Raw genomic sequence first — 26891 nt, forward strand, 5'->3', positions numbered from 1 at the left:
AGGTGCTTCTCCTGGTCTCCCATGCGAGTGCAGGGCCCAAGCACTTGGGCCATCCTCCACTGCCTTCCCGGGCCATAGCAGAGAGCTGGCCTGGAAGAGGGGCAACCGGGATCGAATCTGGCACCCCAACCGGGACTAGAACCCGGTGTGCCGGCACCGCAAGGCGGAGGATTAGCCTGTTAAGTCACGGCGCCGGCCTCTCTATCTCTATCTCTATCTCCGTCACTCTGCCTTTCAAATATGTAAGTGAATTTATTTAAGATTTATTTATTTATTTGAAAGTCAGAGTTACAGAGAGAAAGAGAGGCAGAGAGAGAGAGGTCTTCCATCCACTGGTTCACTCCCTAGTTGGCAGCAACAGCTGTGCCAATCTGGAGACAGGAGACAAGAGCTTCTTCCAGGTCTCCCATGCAGGCACAGGGGCCCAAGGAATTGGGTCATCTTCTGCTGCTTTCCCAGGCCATAGCAGAGAGCTGGATCAGAAGTGAAGCAGGCCAGCGCCGTGCCTTAACAGGCTAATCCTCCGCCTTGCGGCGCCGGCACACCGGGTTCTAGTCCCGGTTGGGGCACCAGATTCGATCCCGGTTGCCCCTCTTCCAGGCCAGCTCTCTGCTATGGCCCGGGAAGGCAGTAGAGGATGGCCCAAGTCCTTGGGCCCTGCACCCGCATGGGAGACCAGGAGAAGCACCTGGCTCCTGGCTTCAGATCAGCGTGATGCGCTGCCCACAGCAGCCATTGGAAGGTGAACCAACAGCAAAAAGGAAGACCTTTCTCTCTCTCTCTCTCTCTCTCTCTCACTATCCACTCTGCCTGTCAAAAAAAAAAAAAAAGTGAAGCAGCCAAGACTCAAACCGGTGCCCACATAGGATGCCAGAACTGCAGGCAGCGGCTTTACCTGCTACACCACAGCACCGGCCCCAGTGAATTTTTTTTACATAAGATTTATTTATTTATTTGAAAGGCAGAGTGACAGAGATAAATCTTCCATCCATTGTTCCACTCCCCAAAAGGCTGCAACGGCCAGAGCTGGGCCAAAGCCAGGAGCCAGGAGATCCTTGTGGGTCTCTCATGCAAGTGCAGGAGCCCAAGGAAGTGGCCATCTTCTGCTGCTTTCCCAGACACATTAGCAGAGAGCTGGATTGGAAGTGGAGCAGCCGGGACTCGAACCGGGGTCCATATGGGATGCTGGAACTGCTTACAGCAGCTTTACCCACTATGCCACAGCACCAGCCTCTAGGTCATACATTCTACCTCCCTCTAAAAGTGCCACAAAGATTCCTTCAGCGACCTGAGTGTCATCACTATTTTAATGGCATTTTGGGCGGCAGCATGGGGAGCAGAGGGGAAGAGAGTCAGACTCGCCCCAGGAGCAGAGAGCTCAGGCTTGCAAGGCGACTTCCCTGCAGGTCCCGCCGTCCTCTTTCCACTGGACCGAGGCCACAAACGTGCGGATCTCCATGGGCTGCAGTGTGATGGCGGCCAGGCCCAGAGCAGGCACTGAGGGGTTTGGTACGGGGCCTGGGCAGGGGAGAACCAAGAGTGAGAATTCCCCGCCCTCCTTCACTCCTTCCTCTGGGCCTGAATACCTGTGGGTCTCCAGATGTCCCCCCAGGGCTCATCCTTGACATTAAACTCTTTTTTCAAGCCTAAATACCACTGCTAGACGCCCCCCCCCCCCATTCCTCTGCAATGCCTGGCCCTCACCCTCACACCCTCAAAGCAACCCCAGAACTAGACAACCACGGAGACCCTCGAAACTTGTTCCCGGGCCCGAATGCTCAACCCACACAACCTATTGCTCATTTACTGAACCCACTTTGGACTCTGAAGCCCCGAGCCTGGATCTGCCCAGGGTCCTCAGGTTCTACACTAGATCCTGGCCCACATTCCCATGCCTCATACAGCGCCCCCAGCTGCCAACCCCAGGCAGGAACCCACCCCGCCCACGCTGGGTGCCCACCGGTGTCCGGTGTCCACTTGAGCCTGGAGGCGCTGGCCTGTGGCTGGTTGGCTGCTAGCGTGGTCTCCTGCAGGTGGGTGATGGTGAAGGTGGAGAACAGGTTCTGCGGGAACAGTGGACAGGACCTGATCAGTGGGAGCCAAAGTGGCTTCCCCCACCCCACCCCCCGTTTCGTCTCTCCCTCGCGCCCATTTTCTGTCTGTTTCCCACCTCTGCTCTCCTAACCTGTAAATCCAAGGTCACGGGGGAACTGAAGTTGCGGCCCGAGTCCTCCCCACTGGCAAACTGGTGCTCCAAGCGCAGCAGCAGCGTCTCTGGGCCCCAGCGGGCCAGGGTGAGAAGGTGCACGGAGGGCGGGAGCTCCCGGCACAGCCCTGAGAACTGCGGGGAGACGGAGGCGGGGCTGAGCCGGAGAGGGGCGGGGCTTTGGGCAGGGTGGGCGGGGCTCAGAGAAGAGGAATGGACGGGATCTTGCAGGACTGAGCCAATGAGAGGACGAGGTGGTCCCAAGATGGCGGAAGATTCCACCTGCTGGTGTCTGAGGCCCGAAGGGGCAGTACCGATGGCGTGAGGCCAGGGATGAAGATCAGGAAAAGGAGGAGTGGGATGGGGGAGGCAAGAGCGGGATGCATAAGAGGCGGGGCCTAACCGAGGTGGAGCGGGGCCGAGACGGAGAGGCGATGGTGGGGCGGGAGCTGGGGCTCTGCCCTGCCAGCGGAGGCGTGGGAGGGACCACTGAGGCCACAGACCTAACCGACCGGCTCCCAAGTCCAACCAAGGTCCCCCAAGGTGGCTCCCAATCAGGCCAAACAAAACCCGCAGCCAAGCCCCACCCTCCGGGGACTCCTTGCGCATTCGGTCTCTCGGCCTACAGTGCAGGCCCTCACCTCGGTGAGCCGGGCCGTTCCGGGCTGGTAGGGGGCGCCGCCACCGCCACCGGGGGCCAGCACCACCTGCGGGGCCAGGACTTCCTTCTCCACCAACAGCCGGTGCCCCGCGGCCGCCGTGCCCACCGCGTCCAGCAATACAAGGTGGCGCCCTCGCACCCACGACCCTGAGCCCTCCTCCAGCAGCGGCTCCCCCACTCCACGGTTATCATCCAGCAGCAGCCTGCGGTGCACCTGGGGGGAGAGCAGCCAGGAGAGCCTTAGGGCCCAGCGCGGATCCCTGTCCTTAGTTCTGCATAGACCTGGAAGGAGGACCCTTGGATGGCTGCGGCTCCCAACACACCCACTCACCATGAGCTCCAGGGAGCCGTCCTGCAGGCTGCTGCCCCCCTGTGAGCGATCTGTCAGCACCGTCAGCTGCTTCTTCCCGTCCTGGGGGCAGGGGTGAGTGTGAGGGTGGGGTGGGGAGCCAGCCCCAGCCCCAGGCACCTGGGAGATGCTGCCAGTGAAGAGCGCTCCCCATTCTGTACCCAGGGAGGCGCGGGGTGGGGGAGGGTACCGTGATGTAAATTCGAGTGTTGACTGGATAGTAGTTCCCCGCCACTGGCTCTGTCTGGTTCAAGTTCCAGGTGGGCCGATAATTCCTCCTGGGGAAGGAGGTCATCTGGTCAGGCTGGGACACCGGCTCCCCCACTCTGCTCTCTCCCTTCTTCCTCTCCCTCCCACATTCACACCATCAGCCAGCGCCCCCACCCTGGACCCCACACATCACCACTGCCCCGCGGGTGCCCTGCGTCCCCGTCACCTCCTCTTCAGGATCTCCCGGCCATTGCTGTCCGTGTAGAAGTAGCCCTTGGTGTCCAGCGGCGTGTCGAAGCGACTGATCACTTCCTTCCCCCATTTGTCACTGTACCCAACGGAACAGCAAGCTCCTGAGCCTCATCTAAACTCACTCTGGGGGCAGTGTTGGGGGCAGTGGCTAAGACACCAGCTGGGACGCCACCACCCGTATCACAGTGCCCGGGCCTGAGTCCCAGCTGTGCTCCTGCTTCCTGCCTCTGTTGATGCAGACCCCGAGAGACAGGCAGGGACAGTGACAGCCCTGCCACCCACACGGGGGACCAGGTTGAATTCCTAGCCCCCAGCTTCCTCCTGGCCTAGCTCTAGGTCTTTGGGGGCATTTGAGGAGTGAACCAGATGGGAGGAATCTGTCTAAAGGATTCAATCTCTTTTCTAACTCCATTTCAAAAAACAATGATATTTTAAACTAAAGCATCCTGAATCGGTGCTCAACCCCAGCCCCAGCCCCAGCCCCCGCACTCACCCCACAGGGATGGGCCCCACCGTCCACTCCAGCTCCAAGTGGCGCTGTCCGCGGTACAGGCGAACCACCTGGGAACACCAGGCTGAGAAGTTCTGGTGCACCTCCTGCACCAAGGGCGTCTGAGGACACACAGGGCAGAGGGCGGGGGTCAGCCCAGCCATGGGCAGAGGGGAGACATGCAAATACCCCCTGCTGTGAACCCTCCAGAAGCTTCCATCAGGGTCCAACCCAAAACTGCACAGGACTCCCACCCATCACTGCACCTGCCTGGATGTGATGCCCACCCTTCCCACTCAGTCCCTGCCCAGAAGTCTCAAGTGGGGCCCATGTGCTGGCTGCCCACATAACCTCCCCCGCCCTCCTCAGAGCAGAGTTCTAGCTCCACATGTGGCTCCCTGCAAAAGAGTACATTGTCCCAACTTCCCTGAGGCTATCGGTAGCTAGGGGATCACACCATGGCCTGTCTCGGTGGTTCAAGTGCAGATGGAATAGCTGGAGCCTGCAGCCATGCTGGATGGACCACGAGTAGCTGACTGTAGAGGAAGGCAGTGCACCAAGACAGAAGGGGCCTGGGTGCCTAGGGAATCACCCAACATGCCTGGTAGACCAGCCTGACTTGGTGTTAAAAAGAGTCTTTGTCTCGCTTAGACACAGTTAACTTGGGTAATCAGTCACAATCAGTAAGACCACATCCTACTACACTGATGACCTAGGCAGGAAGGCACACACCTCGAGAGGAAGAACATCAACTCTCAGGCTCCCGAGCCTGCACAGATGTGGGTCTTGCCATTGCCTGCCCTTCTCCCACCCTATGACGACACATGGACGCAAGAACCTGGAATACTGCCCTTCCCTAAAAACCAGGCATCTCTGCAAGTGCCAACTCTCCAATCTCCACTCCCAATATCAACTCCTCTTACACTGACCTCGGGGACCTCTGCAGGTCCCTGTCCTGGGCTCTCCCCATGCGTGAACACCCCAAACCTGATTTCCAATGCTGCCAGTAATCCCGACACCCACAGCAGGGGTCAGTGGCATCACGTGTGTGTCTCTGGGAGAGGCAGCCGCCTCTCATTAGCCCCTGTAACCCTCTTCCCTCAGGGACACTGGACTCCTCTCCCCTCTCCACCTGGCACCTGGCTCATCCCCCTCCCCTCCCCACTGCCCACTCATCACTCCTGGCCCCAGACCTTCAGTACGCGGATCTGAGCCCAGCGGCTCACGGGCAGTGGTTTCAATCCGTAGGGTCTAAAGATGTAGGCTCCAGAGGCCTGATCGCTTTTCTCGTCACCTGTACTGGCGTTATACCTGGAGTTGGGGCAGGTGAGAGTTAGATAAGGGGCTCCGGCTCCACATTGCCCCCCTCCCCAGCCTGCAGATCCCCCCTCACCAAAAAAAAGCCTGGCTCACGGGCAGCACGAGTTTCTGCTCCAGGTCCTCAATCTGCATCAAGAGGCCTGTCTCAGGGTTGAAGGTCGCCCGGATGTACTGTGCAGAAAACGGAGGACACACAACAAAGGGCACGGCCTCAGCCAATGGCAGCTCCGTTCTTCCTGGAGCTCAGGACAGCACCCTGCAGTGCCCCTCCCCCTCTCACTCTCCCACTCCTCACGCTGAATCCCATTAGAGGATCCTAATGGGTCCAGCTTCATCACCCCATGGCCCTCTGGGACTGGTACAGTGGATCCCTTCCAGGTCCCTAGCTCCTGTGTTCATGTCCCACACTCGGTCCCCACCGATGGCCTGGGTCAGCCCAGCTCCAATCATAGCCCCCATGGCTTCAGATCAAAGCCAGCACGGGCAGCTGACACAGGGACTGTGATGCAGGTTCCACAGATGTTTACGGGTCCACGGCAATACTTTCATTTACATTAGAATCCAAACACAAACTCAGTATAACACTGATGAATGCATTATAACAAAGTCTTCCTGGATGGAATTTACCTTCAGACCAACATCGACATACATTAGGATTTTCTACATTTTTTATGGAAACAGGGTTACAATAGCCTTGGATTTTTTTAAACTCATGACAATCTTAATGTAGTCATATCCAGCACATGGTTCCTTCATGGTAAAAGCCACAGTTCTGGGGCTGGCCTTGTGGCGTAGCAGGTAAAGCCACCGCCTGCAGTGCTGGTATCCCATATGGGCACCAGTTTGAGTCCTGGCTGTTCCACTTCTGATCCAGCTCTCTGCTATAGCCTGGGAAAGCAGTAGAAGATGGCCCAAGTGCTTGGGCTCCTGCACCCACATGGGAGACCCAGAAGAAGCTCCTGGCTCCTGGCTTCAGATCAGCTCAGGCCCTTGGGGCCATTTGAGGAGTGAACCAGCAGAAGGAAGACCTCCCTCTTTCTCTGACTCTTTCTCCCTCTCTCTCTGTAACTCCGCCTTTCAAATACATAAATAAATCTTCTTTTAAAAATTGCAAACTGCTACATGCCATCCTCTTTGGCTTTCCTGCTTTCCTGTCCAGTGTCTCCCATGATCACCCTGAGTCCTCACAGCAGCCCCGGGAAAGGACGCTGAGGCTCAGATGAAGGTCACTCACTCAAGGTCACTCCATCAGGGGAGTGAGGTGATGGCAGACCACAAACCCCAGAACTGCTAACCCAGAGCCTGCACAGCTCACCATGAAAGCTCAGATTTGTCATCAAAGAAGGAAAAAGCATCACAGGGAGTCTCACCTCGTTTTGGATAACCAGGACACCAGTCCTGGACTTCTTGGGGATGGGTTCGGGGCTGCGGGCCTTGGGATTCTGGAGAGAGACTCGGGCTACGGAGTAGATGCTGAAGCCCAGGGCCGGCACCGAGGCGGAGAACAGCAGCTCTGGGCTGGGCTTCTGGCCCTCTGGTTGGGGCAGCAGCAGCACCTCAGGGAAGGGAGGGGGGAAGCTGAGCCAAGAGGCTCTGCGTGCGCACAGAAAGCATCACACTCAGTACAGCAGGCAGCAAACTCAAGGAGGGGAGGGAGCCCTGGGGAGGGAGGAGAGAGATGGGGGAGGCAATGGAGGGAGGGAGGACTGCAGGGGAGGAGGAGGCTCAAGGGAGGAGGCTGTCTGGGAGGCAGGGGCTCTCCAGAAACACGGAGGAAATGTCCTGGGGGGATTAAAGGGGGCAACTCGGGTGGGAGAGATGCTCCGAGGGGGGCTGATGCTAAGGGCCAGAGTGGGCAGAGATCTGCAGGGACAGGAGGTGACCACGAGGGGGAGGGCCGTGCCCATGGGTGTCCACGGGTGACAGTCCCTGAAGGGGCTCACATCGCTGGGCACAGCGTGGCCACTGGGGTCCTTCACGAGGAAAGCGCCTGCACTGACCGGCAGCCGCACCATACGGTCCACCTTCCTGGCCAGGGGGTTGTAAATGGCGACCTGGAACTGGGGGAGGGGGACAGGCAGGGCGGGGTCACAGCAGGCTTTCTCCAGACCCGCCCACCACACCCCCGGGACCAGCCCCCTGTGGGGGGGTTCAGTGGTCTCTGTCTTGCCCTGGCTTGGCTGAGCCCCACAAAGTCTCGCTCGACAAAGGTCATCCAAAATAATTACCACCACCCCGTGCACCCCATCACCGGGAGCCCTGACTCCTCCTCTTCCGTGAGCCCCACCACCTGTGGGGTCACCACCCCCTGGGGCCCCGCCCAAGGCACCTGCCTCCCGCCCCGCCCCCACCCCGGCTCACGCGCGCCGACGTCTGGCTGAGCGGGCAGACGCTGATGTTGAGCTCCGGGCAGATGGAGAAAGCCTCCTTGGAGCCGCTGAGCCGCGCCAGGGCATTGCTCAGGAGAACCTGGGGAGCAGCTTCGCTCTAAACGCACACCCCCACACCCCAGGCAGTCTACCTTGAAGCCCGCCCCCACCGTCCCCTACCCCACCAGATCCCCTCCTCTCCGAGGCCCCGCCCACTACCTTGCCCCAGACATAACTCCTCCCCACCAGCCCTAGTCCACACCACCTGGGTCCTCAAACGCCCCTTATCCTGGTCCCCGTCCTCTCCTATCAGCTGCAGGCCACGCCCCCTAAAAGCCCCGCTCTTTCCCTTTCAAGCCATGGCCCCGCCTTTTTCCCAGCCTTGCCCCTCCCCTCCAAGGCCCTGACTCCGCCTCTTTCCATCTCCGCTAATCCGTTTGTAAGACGATCCCGCCCCTTGCCCCACCCCTTGTGCCCACCCACTCCTTCCAGGCCCCCGTCCCCACAACTTGCATCCCCCTTCTCCAAGCCCTGACCACGCCCTGCCTCTCCGCTCCGAGCCCCCGGTCCCGCCCATTTCCATCCACCACACGTCACTCTAGCCATGGCTCCGCCCCCTCCCGTCAGGGGCCCCGCCCCGCGGACCTGGCCAGGCCTCCAGCCGGCAGCCAGCAGCCTCGCATAGTCGTTGGCCACGAGCTGGCGGGAGGTGCCGCTGACCGCGTCGTGGTGCTGAAGCACAGCCATCGCCTCCTCTGCGGGCACACAGGGGGTCAAGAGCGGTCGCCAGGGGACTGTTAGCCCGGACCCCACAGAGGACAAGAAAAGCCCCATGCGGGCAGCTATCCTCTTACAGGTGCTAAGAAGGGACCTGGGAAAGCCCAGGGCTGGGTCCCACCTTCGTCCCCTCTCCCGTCCCCATCTCCACGCAGGCCGACCCCTACCTAGGGGAGCGCTGTCTCCTGACCCATAGGGGCCCACGTTGGCCGCAGGGCCCGCCAGCGCCTCCAGCTGCTTGCACACCTGGGGAGCAGTGCACAAGTTCAGGCTCCTGGTCTAAGGGGCCTCCTGGCTGCCCCCTCCCGCCAGCGCCGCCCACCTGCAAGAAGTTGTAGCTGACGCGCTCATAGCGCTTGAGGGCCGGCCGGCTGGAGAAGTAGCCGGTCCAGAACTGGTGGGGGCCATCGGAGTACGGGAAGTAGTCGTCCTCCTTCAGCGACCTGCGCGGTCAGAGAGGGCAGAGTCACGAGGCATGGGGCACGCCAACCCCCAGCCCCCCAGGATCCCCAAATACCAGGTGAGGTTGGCCTTGTTCAGCTCCCAGAGGTAACAGGCTGGGGTGGAGTAGAGCACGTGGACGCGGCTCCCGTTTGCCTGCTGCTGGGGGGAGGCGAGTGGGTGAGCCCTTGGGGACAGCGCTGCGTCCCCGGGACCCACAGCTGCGCACATCAGACCTCCCACCCGGCGCCCACAGGTTTGTATGTGGTCAGCTCGGGTGCTGAGTCCACCTTCTGAGTGCGCACCAGTGCTCACGTGGGAAAGGGAATTTTGGCCACAGCCAACCATTAGCACCCTTGGAGCGATTCATAGATGATGAAGAATGGACATGGAGTTTCACTAAACCTTGCCGGGAGGGTTTTTAGAGTGAATGGATGCTCACCTTCCGCTGAGGGAGGTGAAGGTACTGGAAAGTGAGGTCCATGAGGAACAAAGATGTTCTGCCGAGCTGTGTCCCAGGGGTACACAGTAGGTGCTCAACAAACATTTTAATAAATGAAGGGGTGTGCAAACCCAACATCCATTCATACGGTCGTCCCTCGGGATCCACAGGGGATTTTACCAGGACCCCCAGAAGCTACCAAACTGCACACATCACAAGCACCTTGTAGCAGCTGCATTGAATTTACACAGAATCTGTGCCCGTGCTCCCCTAAAGCTTGAATCATCTCAGGATGACTGAACAATGTGAGTACTTGAATGAGTTGTTGGACAGCGTGTTTAGGGGAGAGTTCCAAGGAAAAAACCGCAGTGGGCATTTGGTGGGACAGTTAAGATACCACTTGTAATGTCCACACCCCATATATGAGACCCTCACATCCAATCCCACACCTGTTCCCAAGTCCAGCTTTCTGCTGTTGCACAGCCTGGGAGGTAGCAGGTAACGGCTCGAATGGGTGGTCCCTGGGAGACCCGGACTGACTTCCCCCTTCCTGGTACAGGGCAGGTCATTGTATGTGTTTGAGGAGGGAACCAGCACAAGGAAGATTCTTCCCTAAGTCTCTATCTTTCCTAAGATTGAAATAAATATGGATTCAGGGGTGGACATTGGGTATATGAGTTAATATGCCAGCTGGGACACCCACACCCCACATCAGAATGCCCGGGGTTCAAGTCCCACCTATGCTGATTCCAATTCCTGCTAATGCACCCCTGGGAGATAGCAAGTGATGGCTCAGCTAGGTGGGTTGCATCCACCCACATGGGAGATCTGTTCAGTTCCCACCTGTTCCACTTCTGATCCAGTTCCCTCATGATGCACCTGACAAAGCAGTGCTTGGGAGACCCAGATGAAGCTCCTGGATCCTGGCTTTGGTTGTAGCCATCTGAGCAGGGAACCAGTAGATGGAAGAGCTGTGTGTGTGTGTGTGTGTCTTCCTGTCTCCCTATAACTCTCACTTTCAAATAAATAAATACATCATTAAAAAGAACTAAGTAACTTTTTTTAAAGAATTGTCAAAGGCACAGAGTTAGTAAGTGGCAGAGCCTTAGACAGGAGAGGGGAGACCAAGTTTCTGTGCTGCGCGAAAGGAAGGACTGTGACCATGGCCACAGCAGCAGGCCACTAACACTGCCCAACACACCTACCCATGGCCAGAAGTAATGACCACCAGATGGCTCTCTCCTTGTCCCCAGAACTTGTGACTATGCCAGGGAGCATGATAAAGGAGAAAATCGAGGTTGCATATGGAATTCAGGCTGCTGATGAACTGAGCTTACATAGGTGGCTTAATCTGGATTAGCTACAGACCAGATGCAATCGCAAGGGTCTGGAGCACTGGAGGTGGAACACTGGTAGTTAACACACTGCTTGGGACACCGGCGTGCTCTATCGGAGAGCCTGGTTCGAGTCCCAGCTCCTCTGCTTATGATCTTATTTCCTGTAAGGCACACTGTGCGGAGTAGCAGATGATGGGTCCTATATATGGGTGCCTGCCACCCACATACTAGACCCACACTGAGTTTCCAGCTCTGGCTCTAGTTTTACCAAGCCCTAGGGGGATGAAACAAGGGGTGAAAGACCTCTCTCTGAATCTCTTTTTCAAATAAAAATGAGGGGCCTGTGCTGTGGCTTAGTGGGTAAAGCCACCACCTGCAGTGCCGGCATCCCATATGGGCACTGGTTCGAGTCCCGGCTGCTCCACTTCCCATAGAGCTCTCTACTATTGCCTGGGAAAGCAGTAGAAGATGGCCTAAGGCCTTGGGTCCCTGCACCCACGTGGGAGACCTGGAAGAAGCTCCAGGCTCCTGGTATTAGATTGGCACAGCTCCAGCTGTTGCGGCCATCTGGGGAGTAAACCAGCAGATAGAAGACCTCTCTCTCTCTCTGCCTCCCCTTCTCTGTGTGTAACTCTGATTTTCAAATAAATAAATAAATCTTTAAAAAATTTCAAAACAGAAAATAAACTGGGGAATGCAGGCAGGGTCCAGACTGGAAAAGGCAAAGATGTAGGTTCTCTCCCAAAACCTCCAGAAGGCGCCCAGTCCTGCCCACACCTCCGTGCCAGCCCAGTGCAAATCTGTGCTTGACTGCTGACTTATAGAACTGGAGCACCACGGATTTCTGCTGTTTTGAGCTGCCTGATTTGTGGTTATTTGTTGCAGAAGCAAGAGAACACTAAGAGGGCACCTGTAACTGTGACCACGACCCAAGTCCCTGCATCCAAGTATACACTGGGACAGGAGCACTGCAGGGCGGGGACACTGACCTCTGCGTTGACCAGCCGGATGAGCTTGTCGAGGTTCTTGAACCACATGTGGGCGTTCTCATACTGGAAGTCGGAGCCCATGGTCATCACGGTGTGGTTGGTGCGGTAGAACCGGCGCTGCAGGGCAAAGGCAGTTCTGAGGCCACCTTGTCCTGGCCACCCTGTGTCTAACTGGGTCTCTGTATACACAAGGAATGTTTCAAAATGTTTCTAGAAAATGGAATTAAAGGGGCCAGCGTAGCAGCACAGTAGGTAGGCTAAGCCTCCGTCTGCAGCAGCAGCATCCCATGTGGGCACCAGTTTGTGTCCTGGCTGCTCCTCTTCCAATCCAGCTCTCTGCTTATGGCCTGGGAAAGCAGTGGAAGATGGCCCTAGGCCTTGGGCCCCTGCACCCATGTGGGAGACCCAGAAGAAGCTCCTGGCTCCTGGCTTCAGATCAGCCCAGCCCCGGCCGTACAGCCATTTGGGAGTGAACCAAGGATGGAAGATCTCTCTCTCTCTCTCTCTCTCTCTCTCTCTCTCTGTGACTGTGCCTCTAAAATAAATAAATAAATCTTTAAAACAAAAAAATGAAATAAAATAAAATGGAATTAAAAGACAAATCTATTTTGGTGCAAACAACTCAGAAATTCATGTATAATGTTTTCACAATACCTATTGTCATGAACTTTTTAAAGACACGTCTCCAACCCCCACATGTGCTCAAGAACACCAAAGCGGGGCCGACGCTGTGGTTTAATGGATGAGGCGGCACCTAGAGTGCTGGCATCCCATGTGGGCGCCAGTTCGAGGGCCCCTCTCTTTCTCTCTCTCTGCCTCCACCTCTTTGTAACTTTGCCTTTCAAATAAAATAAATAAATCTTTAAAAAGAAAAAAAGGGCCGGTGCCGTAGCTCACTTTGCTAATCCTCCACCTGCGGCGCCGGCACCCCAGGTTCTAGTCCTGGTTGGGGCACCGGATTCTGTCCCGGTCGCTCCTCTTCCAGTCCAGCTCTCTGCTGTGGCCCGGGAGTGCAGTAGAGGATGGCCCAAGTGCTTGGGCCCTGAACCCCATGGGAGACCAGGAGGAAGCACCTGGATTCTGGCTTTGGATTGGCACAGCGCGCTGGCTGTGGCGGCCATTTTGGGGGGGGTGAACCAACGGAAGGAAGAACTTTCTTTTTCTTTTTTTTTTTTTTTTTTTTTTGACAGGCAGAGTGGATAGTGAGAGAGAGACAGAGAGAAAGGTCTTCCTTTTTCCATTGGTTCACCCTCCAATGGCTGCTGAGGCCGGCGCATCGCGCCGATCCGAAGCCAGGAGCCAGGTGTTTCTCCTGGTCTCCCATGCAGGTGTAGGGCCCAAGGACTTGGGCCATCCTCCACTGCCTTCCTGGGCCATAGCAGAGAGCTGGCCTGGAAGAGGGGCAACCGGGACAGAATCCGGCGCCCCAACCGGGACTAGAACCCGGTGTGCCGGCGCCGCAAGGCAGAGGATTAGCCTGTTAAGCCATGGCGCCGGCCACTTTTTTTTCTTTTTTTGACAGACAGAGTGGACAGTGAGAGAGAGAGAGACAAAGAGAAAGGTCTTCCTTTGCCGTTGGTTCACCCTCCAATGCACCCCAGTCCTCCAGGTTCGGGACACCAGGTTACCTGGGCAGTGGCTACGTCGAGGAAGTAATGGACGACTTGCTTGGCATTGTATTCAGGACTCTCAGGGTCGTCCACGATGGGCTTGTCGGCACACAGCACGTCCCAGCACAGATCCTTGGGTGGGTTGTAGTTGTTGGGGAGGATACCTGAGGGGTGCACCACATACACCTGAGGGTCAAAACCAGCCATGCCTCACCCAGGGCGGGCTTCAGAATTCACAGGGCCCAAAGCACAAGGAAACTTCCAGACTTCCGTTTATAAGACACTAAGGAGTTGTGTTTTTTTTGTTTTTTTTGTTTTTTTTTTTTTTTTGTTTTTTTTTTGGACAGGCAGAGTGGATAGTGAGAGAGAGAGAGACAGAGAGAAAGGTCTTCCTTTTTCCATTGGTTCACCCTCCAATGGCCGCTGCGGCCAGTGCATTGTGCTGATCTGAAGCCAGGAGCCAGGTGCTATTCCCGGACTCCCATGCGGGTGCAGGGCCCAAGCACTTGGGCCATCCTCCACTGCCTTCCTGGGCCATAGCAGAGAGCTGGCCTGGAAGAGGGGCAACCGGGACAGAATCCGGCGCCCCAACCGGGACTAGAACCCGGTGTGCCGGCACCACAAGGCAGTGGATCAGCCTGTTAAGCCACGGCGCCGGCCCGACACTAAGGATTTTAAGACACTGACAGCACAGCACTCAATGCAGCTCAGGGCCTGTGTGTCTTGGGGTCCCGGGTGATGGCTCTCAGGTCACCCCACAGCCTCACCAGTGAAGAGGTCGGCAGTCGGGGGCTGTAGGCTGGCGCTGCCCCGCCACACCTGCTCCATCTCCTGCTTCTGCTTCCGCAGCTCTTTGTCTTGGTAATCCACGCGCCCCAAGAAGAAGCCATCAAAGCCCATCTGGGGTGGGGCAAGAGAGGGTCTCTATGAAGGAGTGCCCAGCCCTCCACCATCAAGCCGCTCTCAGCTTGGGAGAGGCGAGCAGAGCACAGGTAGACAGTGGGGGCTGCAACCAAGCGTATATCCAGGGTGGGGGCAGGGGCAGAGAGTAGCACTTGATGGTGGGGACGGGTGGAGTCCAAAGTCAGAACCCAGCTTCACCTCCTCCACAAGGTCAAAGCCAAAGGAAGGTGGAAGGCAATCCCTTCTGAAGTCAGAAGGAGGCTGGGGCCAGAACACAGCGAACTGAGCCGATTTTAAAGCAATAGGGGTCTCCACCTGCCACGCACTTGTGGAGAAGCACAAATCCTAGCAAGTGGGGCAGGGCCAGAGCACTAGGAACAGAGGGTCAGTTTAGGGGGTGGAGCTACTGAATGAGAATCTGCTTTGGGGGCCAACTTTGGGCTGAGCTAGTAAAGTCACTTGCATCCCACACGGGTGTAGGTTTGAGTCCCAGCTGCTCCGCTTCTGATCCAGCTCCCTGCTAATGCACCTGGGAGCAGCAGAAGATGGCCCAAGTGCTTGGACCCGTGCAATCCACATGAGAAGCCCGGAAGAAGCTCCTGGCTCCTGGCTTCAGCCGGGCTCAGCCCTGGCTGTTGCAGCCATTTGGGGAGTGAAAAAATGATGGAAGATCTCTATCTCTCTATCTATCTCTCCTCCTGTCTCTGAAACTCTGCCTTTCAGATAAATAAATTTTTAAAAAATGCTTCAGTTGGGATGGGGTAGGACTCACAGCTAGCCCAATGGGTAGGGTTTCATTAGGCCAAGGCCTGGTCCCAGGGAGATGGCAGGCAAAAGGCGGGGCTTAGATGACCAAGGGAGGAGTGAAAGGGAGTGAAGGAGTGGATCCAAGATGGGTCCAGACAGCACCTGTGCAAAGAGCGAAGCCTGTTCCCGAGAGTGCCCAAAGGGGTCGATGTGCCAGGCCACACGGGGGCGCCCATCATCGCCGAACGTGTCCTGCAGGAAGCGCAGCCCCAGCGTCATCTGGTCCACGATGGCGCCATAGTGGGTGGCCGCCTCATCGTTCATCACCCAGCCACCGTTGGCAAACTCCAGGCGCCCTGCGCGGGAGGGGCTAGGTCAGGGTCCAGGGAGAGTGGTGCTGGGATGAGAGGAGAAAAGCGCTCACTCTCAGGCCCTTGTATCCAGATATGGAGTGGGAGCTTCCCAGAGGAGCCCCTGGAGGTGGGGCTTTGCAGGACACAGAGATGTTTCCAGATCACAACAGTGCAGACAGCCTGCACAGTAGCATGATGGACTCTCAGAAGCCAGGGTTACAGGAGGAAGCTGAGCTGGGCTTCCTCTTTTTCACTTCCTTGGGGCAGGCTCACCCTGGCGCACCAGCTCCCGCACGGCTTCCTGTGTTTCGTTCGTCTGCTGGTGCCACCAACGGGAGAAGAAGGCCATCTCCACGTAGACGAACCTGCGGCTGGGATCTGCCCGCAGGGCGGAAATGACCGAGTCCAGGATGTACTCCACGCCAGCGTGCTGGAGGTTATTATAAACTGTGGACACAGGGGTCAGGCACTCAGGGACCAGGAGAGCCGGGGGACACTCCTAGACACAGGAGTCCATGCCAGGCATTGCCCCCACCCTGCTGTCCAGGGCTCAGAAGGGGTTCGAGGCCCAAGATGGGTGTCTGGGGCCACACCCACCGAGTACTTACCCCCATAGTAGTACTGGTCCACTGTCTTGATCCAGCCCACGTCATCATGTGTGTGGGCCAGCAGGTGAACGTTCAGCATGTCTGGCTGCACCGTGGGGCATGTCTACACAGGGACCCCAACACACACACCTGTGTCAGTACCCCCAGGGCAAAGAGGTGGAGTGGGGAGGGGTCTGGCTCAGAGGACAGCATGATGGACACTGGGGTGCGGTGGGGAGGCCCCGACCTGAGCCTGACTGTGTGCAGAGGAGGCCAGGCCCTCCTAGGCAGGACACACGCATCGTGGTGCTCACACGCACAGCTCCCACCCCGCACAACCACAGCGCAGATCTCCCTCACCCTGGGAAAATCATCAGAGCCCTGGCTGAGGTGCGGGCTAAGGCTGGGCTCAGTGTCCCAAGTTCTCAGCTCAGCGTCCTGGGGCACACAGACAGGTAGCCACTGGAAGGGGAGGAGCCAGGGTGGACTTCAGGGAGGCGGTGTCCACAGCCCTGGTTCTCTCTGCGCGCCCCCCGCCGCCCCCACACCGCCCTCACGGGGCTGCACAGTTCAGGCCGGCGGCCCGGGGACCCGGGCAGGCGGGGACCCCCTCCATGGTACCCCGCAGGCATTCGGATCCCGTGTGGGACCCGCCGCCCCTCGGAGGCACCCCGGATCGGGCCGTCCACACCCGCGGACCCCCTCAAGGCTTCCTCCTGGCTGCCTTTCGCTTCGGGCCGCAGGCCGACTCACCTCGTATCCCGCGGCGCGAGTGCCGGGCGCCGCCACCAACCCCAGGACGAGGAAGGGTAGAAGAGGCCGTGGGAGCAGCAGGGCGCGCCCCACGCCCCGGGAGTCCCCAGCGCGGTCCCCCGAGGTCCGCGCGGCGCCGGCCATGGCTCCACGGACACCGCTGCCGGCCGCCACCACAGCCACCGCCGCTGCCTCAGGGTTCCCGGGTCCGGGCCGGGGTGGGGCGAACGCTCCGCCCCCAGAACGCGGCCTGGCCAATCGGCGCAGAGGGGGCGGAGCCATGGCTGGGGCTTGCAGCTCCTGAAGTCTGCCGGGCTTAATAACGCAGGAGATCCTGGGTCAGGGGGTGCCCTGGGGGCGCTGGTTGGTTTGTCCAGCGATGCCTTTAGCCTCTCCAGAACTCCGTGGGACTTTGGAATGAACCTGTCCTCCCTTGAGAGGCGAGGCCTCAGCTTTTCCTGCGGTGGGGACTGGGTATCCCTAGGGAGGTCTTCGTGGACCCTCAGGTGTCAGGGTGGGCACCTGGAGGGGCTGAGCTGGGCTCCAGGCAGGGCTTGATCTCGACGCGGTTCTGCCCCGTGGGGCCCAGGGCAGGTTCCCACCACTCCAGCCTGGATACGTTCCCAGGAGTCACCAGCAGGTGTACCAATCCTAGGAGTCCCGCAGAGCCTTAGCCTGGCCCCTGCGACCACTCCGAGTCTCTGGCAAGCCCTGGCCTGTCACAAGGAGGACTTAGAGCGGTTTATGATGGCGGATCCAGAGCTCAGGCCCCGCGGTGAGGGCCCACAGGAGCACCCAGGGCGATTCCATGGGTCCTCTTGGCCAGTACCTCTCTCTGCCAGGACACTTGGATATTTTTTTCAAGAGCTACAAGGATAGCAAGGCCCAAAGAACCACCCATGCGCCCTGAGAAATGTGACGGATTGGGGGGACAGGCTCTGCAGTGGTGCCTTTTATCTCCTATGTGATCAGACAGGTGTGCTCGCAGTCAGGCCAGGTTCCTGTTAGAATGCAAAAAAGGGAAGTTCCTTTCAGAGTGGACTAGATGCCTGCTTCTCCCCCGGAGAAATGTTTTTAGCAGGTCCAAATACCAATCTCACCCTTCTGAGTTTCTAGTTTTATCCAGAGAGTACAAAGATGAGGTTACCTATCCCACCTTTCTGATGGTTTTGTTGTTTTATCCTGAGCAGGCTACACAGGATTACAAATCCAGCCTTGTGATGGGTTCCCGTAAGGAAAAGGGGGAAAACAAAAACAAACAAACAAAAAGGGGGGAGCAGAAGAAAGAAAAGACAGGATTCAAACTCACAGCCAAAATAATTTTTTAAAGATTTATTTATTTGAAAGAGTTACACAGAGAGAAAGAGAGGAGGCAGAGAGAGAGAGAGGTCTTCTATCCACTGCTTCACAGCCCAATTGGCTGCAATGGCTGGAGCTGTGCTGATCCAAAGCCAGGAGCCAGGAGCTTCTTCCAGGTCTCCCACACGGGTGCAGAGGCCCAAGCACTTGGGCCATCTCCCTCTGCTTTCCCAGACCACAGCAGAGAGCTGGATCAGAAGTTGAGCAGCCGGGACTCGAACTGGCACCCATGTGAGATGCTGGCACTGCAGGTGGTGGCTTTATCTGCTACACCACAGCATTGGCCCCCAAAACAAATTTATTCAAGAAGAAAAACAAATTTGCAGAGGTAGCCTACTGCCAGGGTGCACACAGACCAGTGGGCTGGGCCTTGTAGATCTTAGGACAGGCTAAGGGTCCAGAGGTGGGGGGGGGGGGCAGTAGTGGGGGGTGGGTAGGTCTCTTCATACAGGTTTTTCAGGTTTTTTGTAGGCTTACAAACCTGGAAAAGAATGCAGAAGGAGGGGAGGGATAGAAGATGGAAGATCAGGGTGTGGGGCTGAACTGATTTCTTGATACAAGAGGAAAGGGCTCCATTGGGAAATTTGGTTTCAGGCAAGGAACTAAGACGACTGAGGCCTGTATCCACAGCCCACCAGTTCTCTCTCCCTGACCCCGCCCTCTGAGTGTCAACTGTTAAGCTGATCCCCCGAATTCTGCTTAAAAGACACCACTTTCTCAGGATTTCCTTTCTTGGAACCGCCGCCCTCCAGTTTGCCACAGCCCGAGGTTTCAGACTTAAATAAATCTTGCTTCGCTCACTGTCTCGTCCGCACGGAAATTCGTCCATGTGAGACAAGAACCGAGTTCCCCTTCCTCCATGGCCATTTCCCAGTGACAATTACTGCCACAAGTACCTAAAAACCAGCCACTTAACAAGGAAGGGGCGTTAGTTTTGCTCACCATGTGGAATGTTCACAGTTCAAGGTCAGGTGCGTTCCACTGTGGCCGTCTGCTGAGGCCCACGCAGAGGGAGGGTCCCATGTGGAGCCAGGAAGCAGAGACAGTGGCCAGGCCTCACTCAGACTGCTGGACCCAACCCTCTCACAAGAGCCCCCTTCTGGGGCTAGCGCTGTGGCGTGGTAGGCTAAGCTGCTTGCAGTGCTGGCATCCCATATGGGCACCGGTTCAAGTCCCAGCTGCTCCACTTCTGATCCAGCTCTCTGCTGTGGCCTGGGAAAGCAGTAGAAGATGACCCAAGTCTTTAGGCCCCTGCACCTGCATGGGAGACCCAGATAGAGCTCCTGGCTTTGGATTGGCCCAGCTCCAGCCACTGCAGGTGTTTGGTGGGTGAACCAACGGATAGAAGATTTCTCTTTCTCCCTCTCTCTGTAACTCTGCCTCTCAAATAAATAAATAAATAAAATCTTTAAAAAAAAAAAAAAGTTCTGCCTCACATGCACAAAGCCCCAGTGACTTAAAAGTCTCCCACTAGGCACATTTCTCTCTTTAAAAAAAAAAAAAAGATTCATTTTTATTTTATTTGACAGAGTTACAGAAAGAGGTAGAGCCAGAGAAAGAGAGGTCTTCCCTCTACTGGGTCACTCCCCAGTGAACGCAATGGCTGGAGCTAAGCTGATCCAAAGCCAGGAGCCAGGAGATTCTTCTGGGTCTCCCACGTGGGTGCAGGGGCTCAAGCACTTGGGCCATCTTCTACTGCTTTCCCAGGCCATCAGCAGAGAGCTGGATCAGAAATGGAGCAGCCAGGACTTGAGCCGGTGCCTATATGGGATGCCAGCAGTGCTGCAGGCTGGGGCTTTAACCCATTGTGCTACAGCATCAGCCCCCCACTTCTCTTAAATATATATATATACATATATATATATAATTATATTTTATTTGAAAGGCAGAGGGGCTGGTGCTGTGGTGCAGCAGGTTAAAGCCACGGATTCCAGTCCCAAGGCACAATTTTTTAAAAAGATTAAATTTATTTGAAAGAGTTACACAGAGAGGAAGAGATGGAGAGAGAGAGAGAGAGAGAGAGAGATCTTCCATCCACTGGTTCACTCTCCAAATGGCTGCAATGGCTGGGGCCAGGCCAGGCCAAAACCAGGAGTAAGGAGCTTCCTCCAGATCTCCTACTAAGGTGCAGGGACCCAAGCACTTGGGCCATCCTCCGCTGCCTTCCCAAGCACATTAGCAGGGGGCTGGGTTGGAAGTGGAGCAGCCAGGTGTCCACTCCATCCATTCATATGGAATACTGGCGTCATAGGCAGTGGCTTTACCCACCACGCCACAATGCTGGCCCCTCAAGGCCTACTCGCTAAACACCATGGTTAAATTAAGTTCCCACCCTCTCAGTACTATCCATCTATGACTTGGGGGTGAAACAGCTGCATGTGGGGCCGGCACTGTGGCGCAGTAGGCTAAGCCACCACCTGCAGTGTCAGCATCCTATATGGGCGCCGGTTCGAATCCCAGCTGCTCCACTTCCAATCCAGCTCTCTGCTATGGCCTGGGAAAGCAGTAGAAGATGGTCCAAGTCCTTGGGCCCCTGCACCCACATGGGAGACCTGGAAGAAGCTCCTGACTTTGGATTGACTCAGCTCCAGCCATTGCAGCCATCTGGGGAGTGAACCAGTGGATGGAAGACCTCTCTCTCTCTCTCTCTCTCTCTCTCTCTCTCTCTCTGCCTTTCAAATAAATAAATCTTTAAAAGAGAGAGAGAGAGAGATAAAGTGATGGGGGAGACTGGGTGCTGTAGACAGAGGGTCTGGTATGAGGATAAGCCACCAACTGACCTCCCTGCAAAATACTCAGGGAAGGAGTGCCGTGGTCTTGGCACAGTGGGTTAAGCCACTGTTTTTCTAGGCAGGTGTCTCATATCCGAGTGATGGTTGGACTTCTGGCTGATCCACTTCTGAGCAGGCTCACTGCTAAATGCAACTGGGAAGACAACACATTATGGCCCAAATCATGGTTCAAGAACTTGGGACTCTGTAAACCACTTGGAAGACCTGGATGGAGTCCTGTACCAACCCTGGTCATTAAGACCATTGGGAGAATGAACCAGCGGATGGGAGAACTCTCACCATCTCTGTCACGTTGCCTTTTAAGTAAAAAAAAAATTTAAGATGTATTGACTTATTTGAAAGACAGAAATAGAGAAGGAGAGAGAGTGAGCAAGCGAGCAAGAGAGAGAGAGAGAGAGATCTCCCATCTGCTAGTTTACCCTGCAGATGGCCCCACAGTGGCTGGGGCTGGATCAGGCCAAAGCCAGGAGCCAGGAGCTTCTTCCAGGTCTCCCACATGGATGCAGGGGCCCAAGCACCTGGGCCATCTTATGCTGCTTTCCCAGGCACATCAGCAGGAAGTTGGATCAGAAGTGGAGCAGCCAGGTCTCAAACCAGCACCCATATGGGATGCTGGCACTCCAAGTGAGGGCTTAACCTTCTACATCACAGTACTGGCCCTAAGTAAATGAATCTTAAAAACATTTAAAAAAGAAAAAAAGAAAACCTTAGCTAGGCTTAGGAGACCTTTCTAGATCATGCATTCTATCTCTAACAGAATCTCACACCCTCCCAGAACTAGGCACCCTCGGAGACCCTTGAATCTTGTTCCTGGGACCAAATCCTCAACCCCTAAAGACCTACTGCAAGTTTGCTGAACCCACTTTGGATCCCCAAGCCCCAAGAGCCCGGATCTGCCCAGGGTCCTCAGGTTCTATACTGGATTCTGGCAAACATTCTCACATCTCATACACGAACCCCCAGCTGCCAGCCCCAGGCAGGAGCCCACCCCGCCCACGCTAGGTGCCCACTGGTGTCTGATGTCCACTGGAGCCTGGAGGCGCTGGCCCGGGGCTGGTTGGCCGCCAGCGTGGTCTCCTGCAGGCGGGTGATGGTGGCGGTGCTGCAGGAACCACGAGCGGGTCCATTTCTTGCAAATCCAGCTTTCCCCTTTCTCATCACAAGGGAGTTCAAGTAGCGGCCCCGAGTCTTCCCCGGTGGCGAACTGGTGCTCCAGAGTTACCCCATCCGGCCAGGGCGAACAGGTGCACGGGGCGGGGCAGGAGCTCCCAGCCCAGCCCAATGAGTCGCCGGGGAGCTAGGCGGGGCCTGCGCAGGGAGGGCGAGGCTCGGCGGCTAGGAGCGGGCAGGATCGCAGAGGACCGAGCCAATGAGAGGACGGGACGGTCCCCGGTTGGGGGATGTTACCCGCCGAGCAGGTGCAAGCCCGGAAGGGGCGGAGCTGATCTGCCCAGAGGTCTGGGGGCGTTAGGGCGGGGCTAAAAGCCCGGAGAGGCGGGGCCGCAAGGGAGGGGGAGGCAGGACAGAGCCTGGGGAGGACAGCGGATCCAAAGGCCAGGTCGGGTGCCTGTGCTCGAGATAGGGCGGAGCCTAGGGCGAGAGCTCGGCTGGGTTCCACCCAGGAGAGGTGGGGCAGGTCCTGGTTCAAGTTCCAGGTGGGCCGATAATTCCTCCTGGGGCAGGAGGTCATCTGGTCAGGCTGGGACACCGGCTCCCCCACTCTGCTCTCTCCCTTCTTCCTCTCCCTCCCACATTCACACCATCAGCCAGCGCCCCCGTCCCTGGGCCCCCACACACCACCACTGCCCCGCGGGTGCCCTGCGTCCCCGTCACCTCCTCTTCAGGATCTCCCGGCCATTGCTGTCCGTGTAGAAGTAGCCCTTGGTGTCCAGCGGCGTGTCGAAGTTACTGATCACTTCCTTCCCCCACTTGTCACTGTACCCAACGGGACAGCAAGCTCATGAGCCTCATCTAAACTCACTCTGGGGGCGGTGTTTTGGCAGAGCAACTAAGATGCCAGTTGGGACGCCGCCAGCCCCATATCAGAGTATCTGGGATTGAGTCCCAGCTGTGCTCCTGTTTCCTGCTAATGAGACTCCGAGTGACAGCAGTGATGGCCCTGCCACCCACACTGGAGGCCCAGGGTGAGTTCCAAGCTCCCAAGGTCCACCTGGCCTAGCTCCTGGGAGCCAACTAGTGGATAAGAGAAATCTGTCTGTCTCTCAGTGAACCCCTGGATGGGAGATCTCGGTTACATTCTCTCTCCAACTCCCCCTCTCTCTTTCAAATAAATACATAAAACTTTCAAAGACTTTTTTTTTTTACATTTTAAAGGCAGAGTGACACAGAGAAAGGGAGAAACAGAGAGGGAAGCAGCTCTTCCACCAGCTGGCTCCTTCCTCAAATGGGCGCAATAGCCAGGGCTACGCCAAGACAAAGACAGCAGACTGGAACTCCATCCGGGTCTCTCACACAGGTGGAAGGGACCCAAATACCCAGGCCAGCCGTATTCTGCTGCTTTCCCAAGCACATCAGCAGGGACCTAGGTCAAAAGTGAAGCACCAGATGACCCCACAGGTCCCCAGTACGGAATGCCAGCCTCTGCCCGACTCACTCTGCCACAAAGTCAGCCCCTTCTTGGGGCCAGCACTGTGGCACAGCAGGTAAAGCCAGCCGTCCCAAGTGAGCACCAGCTCGGGTCCCCGCTGCTCCACTTCCAATCCAGCTCCCTGCTAATGCACCTGGGAAAGCAGTAGAAGATGGCCCAAGGGCTTGAGCCCCTGCACCCACGTGGGAGACCGGGTCCACTGTCTTGACCCAGCCCACGTCATCATGTGTGTGGGCCAGCAGGTGAACATTCAGCATGTCTGGCTGCACCATGGGACATGTCTACACAGGGACCCAACACACGCACACACACACACACACACCTGTGTCAGTACCCCTAGGGCAAATAAGTGGAGTGGGGGAAGGGCCCGGCTCAGTGGACAGCATGATGGACACTGGGGTGCGGTGGGGAGGCCCTGACCTGATCCTGACCATGTGCAGAGGAGGCCAGGCCCTCCCAGGCAGGACACACGCATCGTGGTGCTCACACGCACAGCTCCCACCCCGCACAGCCCTCCAGAGTGGCTCTCCCTCTCGTCCTGGGAAAATCATCAGAGCCCTGGCTGAGGTGCGTTCCTCCCCACACACAGCTGACCTGCGGGCGTCCTGGGGCACACGGAGGGCAGTGACCTGGGCAAGGGGGCCGCAGGAAGTGGAGGAGCCAGGGTGGACTTCAGGGAAGTGGCGTCCACAGCCCCGGTTCTCTCTGAGCGTCCCCCACCCCACCCCACCCACCCACAGCCTCCCCGCCCCCACACCGCCCTCCAATCACAGTTCAGGTGAGCGGCCCGGTGCACTCGGACCTCCTATCGCACAGCAGCATTGCTGGGCACCACCAGAGAGAGGGCAGAGGCGGCGGCGGTGCCGGTGGCCATCGTGGATTCCTGAAGCCCGCACTCCTCGGCTCCACTGCAGCAACCGGCAGAGGATTCTGGTTCTCGGTCCCGGGAGCGATGCGCAGCGGGAGCCCAGCCTCCGCACTCGGTGGGGGAGGGCCCGGGGCTGGGCGATGGAGGCTGTGGCCTTGAGTCCACCTGGGAGCCCTGGGGACCTAGGAAGGTGTGGGGCAGGTCTTGAAGGGAGGCCTTGAAACGACCGTGCCTGTAGTTGCTTTTCTTGCGGGGGCTGGGTTTTCCTAGGGGGTTTGCCTGGATCCTAGGGCATCTCACCCACAGCCAGGGAGGGGACCTGGAGGGACCGAGCTGGGCTCGCTGCAGGTCAAGAGGAGGATGTGGATCTGCCCAGTGGGGATCCAGACACCGGAAAGAGCCCTTGGAGCACCGTGACAGGCGATCCCCGTGGCAGGGACCGACGCCGGCGCCCCCTGGAGGCTGCAGGGCCTGATTGCCCAATTCCTACCCTGCCAGGTGCTCAGGCCGGCAGGGTCACTGCCAAGGTGCTGGAGTACAGGGTTAACCCTCTCACCTGTCACCTGGCTCAGCCACACTGCGCAGAGACCCTCCCAGGGAATAGAAGAGACAGGTGATGGAGGACAGCCAGAGTGAAAAACTTTATTACCAACTGATTTCAACAAGAGAATGGGGGAAGACCCCACCAACGTGGGCAGCATCTCCCCCCGCGGCAGGCAGGGTAAGGGAAGGATGGGGACGCCCCCCCCCATCCCACCGGCCAGGCTCCCTCCACCCTGCTGGGGGGAGGGGGAGGGGTCTGGGACCTCTTCACTCAGGACAGTAGCATTCTGAGTGGCCACAGGCCATGCCTGGGGCAAGTGGGTGGCACGGGTCCAGGACATGACCCCTCCAGGCTGCCATCACCAGGGGGGCGTCATGGGCTGAGGGTTCTGGAGATAGGACATCACCACGGCGGAGATGGAAAGCCTGGAGATGGGCAAAGAGGGGCGTGCCCAGGATGGGGGGAGGGGGTCTGGGGCCACCCCGCCCCTCATCCAAGAGCCCCCCACCCCTAGGTAAAGCCTCACATGAAGCTGCTCATCATCTGCTTGGTGTCCTCGGAGCTACGCGAGTTGGCAAAGCTGATGAAGGAACAGTAGACGGCCACCCAGGCGCACCACTTCAGCTGGGGGAAAGCAGGGGGCCGGCTGCTCGGGACCGCCAGGGACCCACGGCGAATGCCCCGACCCCACCCCCACCCCAACCACACTGCACACTGTGCGGGGCGGGGGGGGGGGGGGGTGGACACTCAGGCCAGCAGGTAAGACGCCAGCTGAGATACCCACAGGGTGCCTAGGTTGGCTGCCCAGCTCCAGGCCCCCAGAGGCAGCAGGGGCGGCTGCTCAAGTAGTGCTCACTCGGGCGCCTGCCGCCCACATGGGAGACTTGGACTGGGCGCCGTCTCCCAGCTCCAGGCCCCAGAGAAGCCAATCAACAGACGGAGCTCTCGGTATGTCTGTCTCTCTGCCCCTGTCCTCCTTTCACTCCGCCCTCCCTCCCTAGATCCCAAATAGTAAGTAGAAGATCTCATGTATGCTTTTTAAAATGACCCCACCTTGTCCAGTCGGGATCCTCCCCCCGGAAGTAGCTCCATCCCGCCCCCTTCAGAGGCAACTCCAGGTACCCAGCTCCTGGTTCAGTTCCCAAGCTTGCGTCTCTGACCCCACCGAATTCCCTGAGGCCCAAGAATGGCCTGAGACATTGCCCCATGCTGCCCGCCACCATCATTTTTTCCAGAAATTTCTTCCAAGTTGCTTCAAAGGCTGTCTCCACCCTCAGACCAACATGCGAGGCGCCTCAAGCTGACTCCGACCTGCGGCTTTCGAGGCCCCGCCCCTTATCACCTCTGTCTGGCCTCAGGCTCCGCCCCTCGCCGCTGGCTGACCCCAGGCTCCGCCCCCTCGCCGCTGGCCGGACGCCCCGCTTCCACCGGATCCCGCCCCCATTCTCTGGCCGAGCCACGCCCACGGAAACTCAGCCCCGCCCACCTTGAGCATTAGACCGCACATGCTGAAGATCATGCCCAGCAGGTTCATGTAGTCTGGCGTCGGGTCATCCAAGGCCGGGTTACACTCACTCGGCGGGGGCTTGTACCTGAGACAGACTCAAGAGTCTCGCCCCCGGGACAGGCAGGCGCCTCCCTTGGTCCCGACCCCCACCCAAACGCGAGACCCGCCACCACAACGCTGGGGTCCTCCCTCACCTCAGCACTTTGTTGGGCCTCCGTGGGTCCGACATATTGTTGGTGGACATTGCGCGCTGAAGGGCCAGCTGGCGTCTCTTCCGCTCCCGGAGCCGCCGCCGCTTCCGGTGCGGGAGCGGAGGATGCCTTTTAGAGTAACACCCACAACCCTGACGCTTCCGTTCCACACCGCGGAGGCCAGGACTTTCTCTAGGCAGAAGAAAAAAAAACTAAACGACATCCA

General features: G+C 57.8%; 2 protein-coding genes across 3 annotated transcripts; both read right to left on the minus strand.

The window, feature by feature from the left end:
• Positions 1–1289: 1289 nt before the first annotated feature.
• Positions 1290–16985, minus strand: LOC133749864 (lysosomal alpha-mannosidase-like). Of its 2 annotated transcripts, none has more exons than XM_062179227.1 (24): positions 16797–16985; positions 16065–16167; positions 15730–15903; positions 15266–15459; positions 14221–14353; positions 13472–13617; positions 11844–11960; positions 9152–9237; positions 8957–9077; positions 8802–8880; positions 8503–8612; positions 7850–7957; positions 7432–7548; positions 6859–7044; positions 5562–5659; positions 5362–5479; positions 4172–4290; positions 3653–3754; positions 3407–3494; positions 3199–3279; positions 2848–3081; positions 2186–2341; positions 1961–2063; positions 1290–1518 (listed from the first exon to the last, which is right to left on the minus strand). In XM_062179227.1, exons 1-24 carry the CDS (start codon positions 16938–16940, stop codon positions 1379–1381), a joined length of 3057 nt encoding a protein of 1018 aa, XP_062035211.1. In that variant the 5' UTR covers positions 16941–16985; the 3' UTR covers positions 1290–1378. The 2 variants fall into 2 exon arrangements, with proteins under 2 accessions (XP_062035211.1, XP_062035212.1); XM_062179228.1 differs by having other exon boundaries at positions 9152–9234; positions 16797–16984.
• Positions 16986–25235: 8250 nt separating this feature from the next.
• Positions 25236–26782, minus strand: WDR83OS (WD repeat domain 83 opposite strand). Its single transcript, XM_062178037.1, has 4 exons — positions 26669–26782; positions 26454–26559; positions 25494–25591; positions 25236–25392 (listed from the first exon to the last, which is right to left on the minus strand). The coding sequence occupies exons 1-4, from the start codon at positions 26716–26718 to the stop codon at positions 25326–25328; spliced, it is 321 nt and encodes a 106-aa protein (XP_062034021.1). The 5' UTR covers positions 26719–26782; the 3' UTR covers positions 25236–25325.
• Positions 26783–26891: the final 109 nt, after the last annotated feature.

This window comes from Lepus europaeus, chromosome 20, assembly GCF_033115175.1.
Source record: "Lepus europaeus isolate LE1 chromosome 20, mLepTim1.pri, whole genome shotgun sequence".
Lineage (NCBI taxonomy): Eukaryota > Metazoa > Chordata > Mammalia > Lagomorpha > Leporidae > Lepus > Lepus europaeus.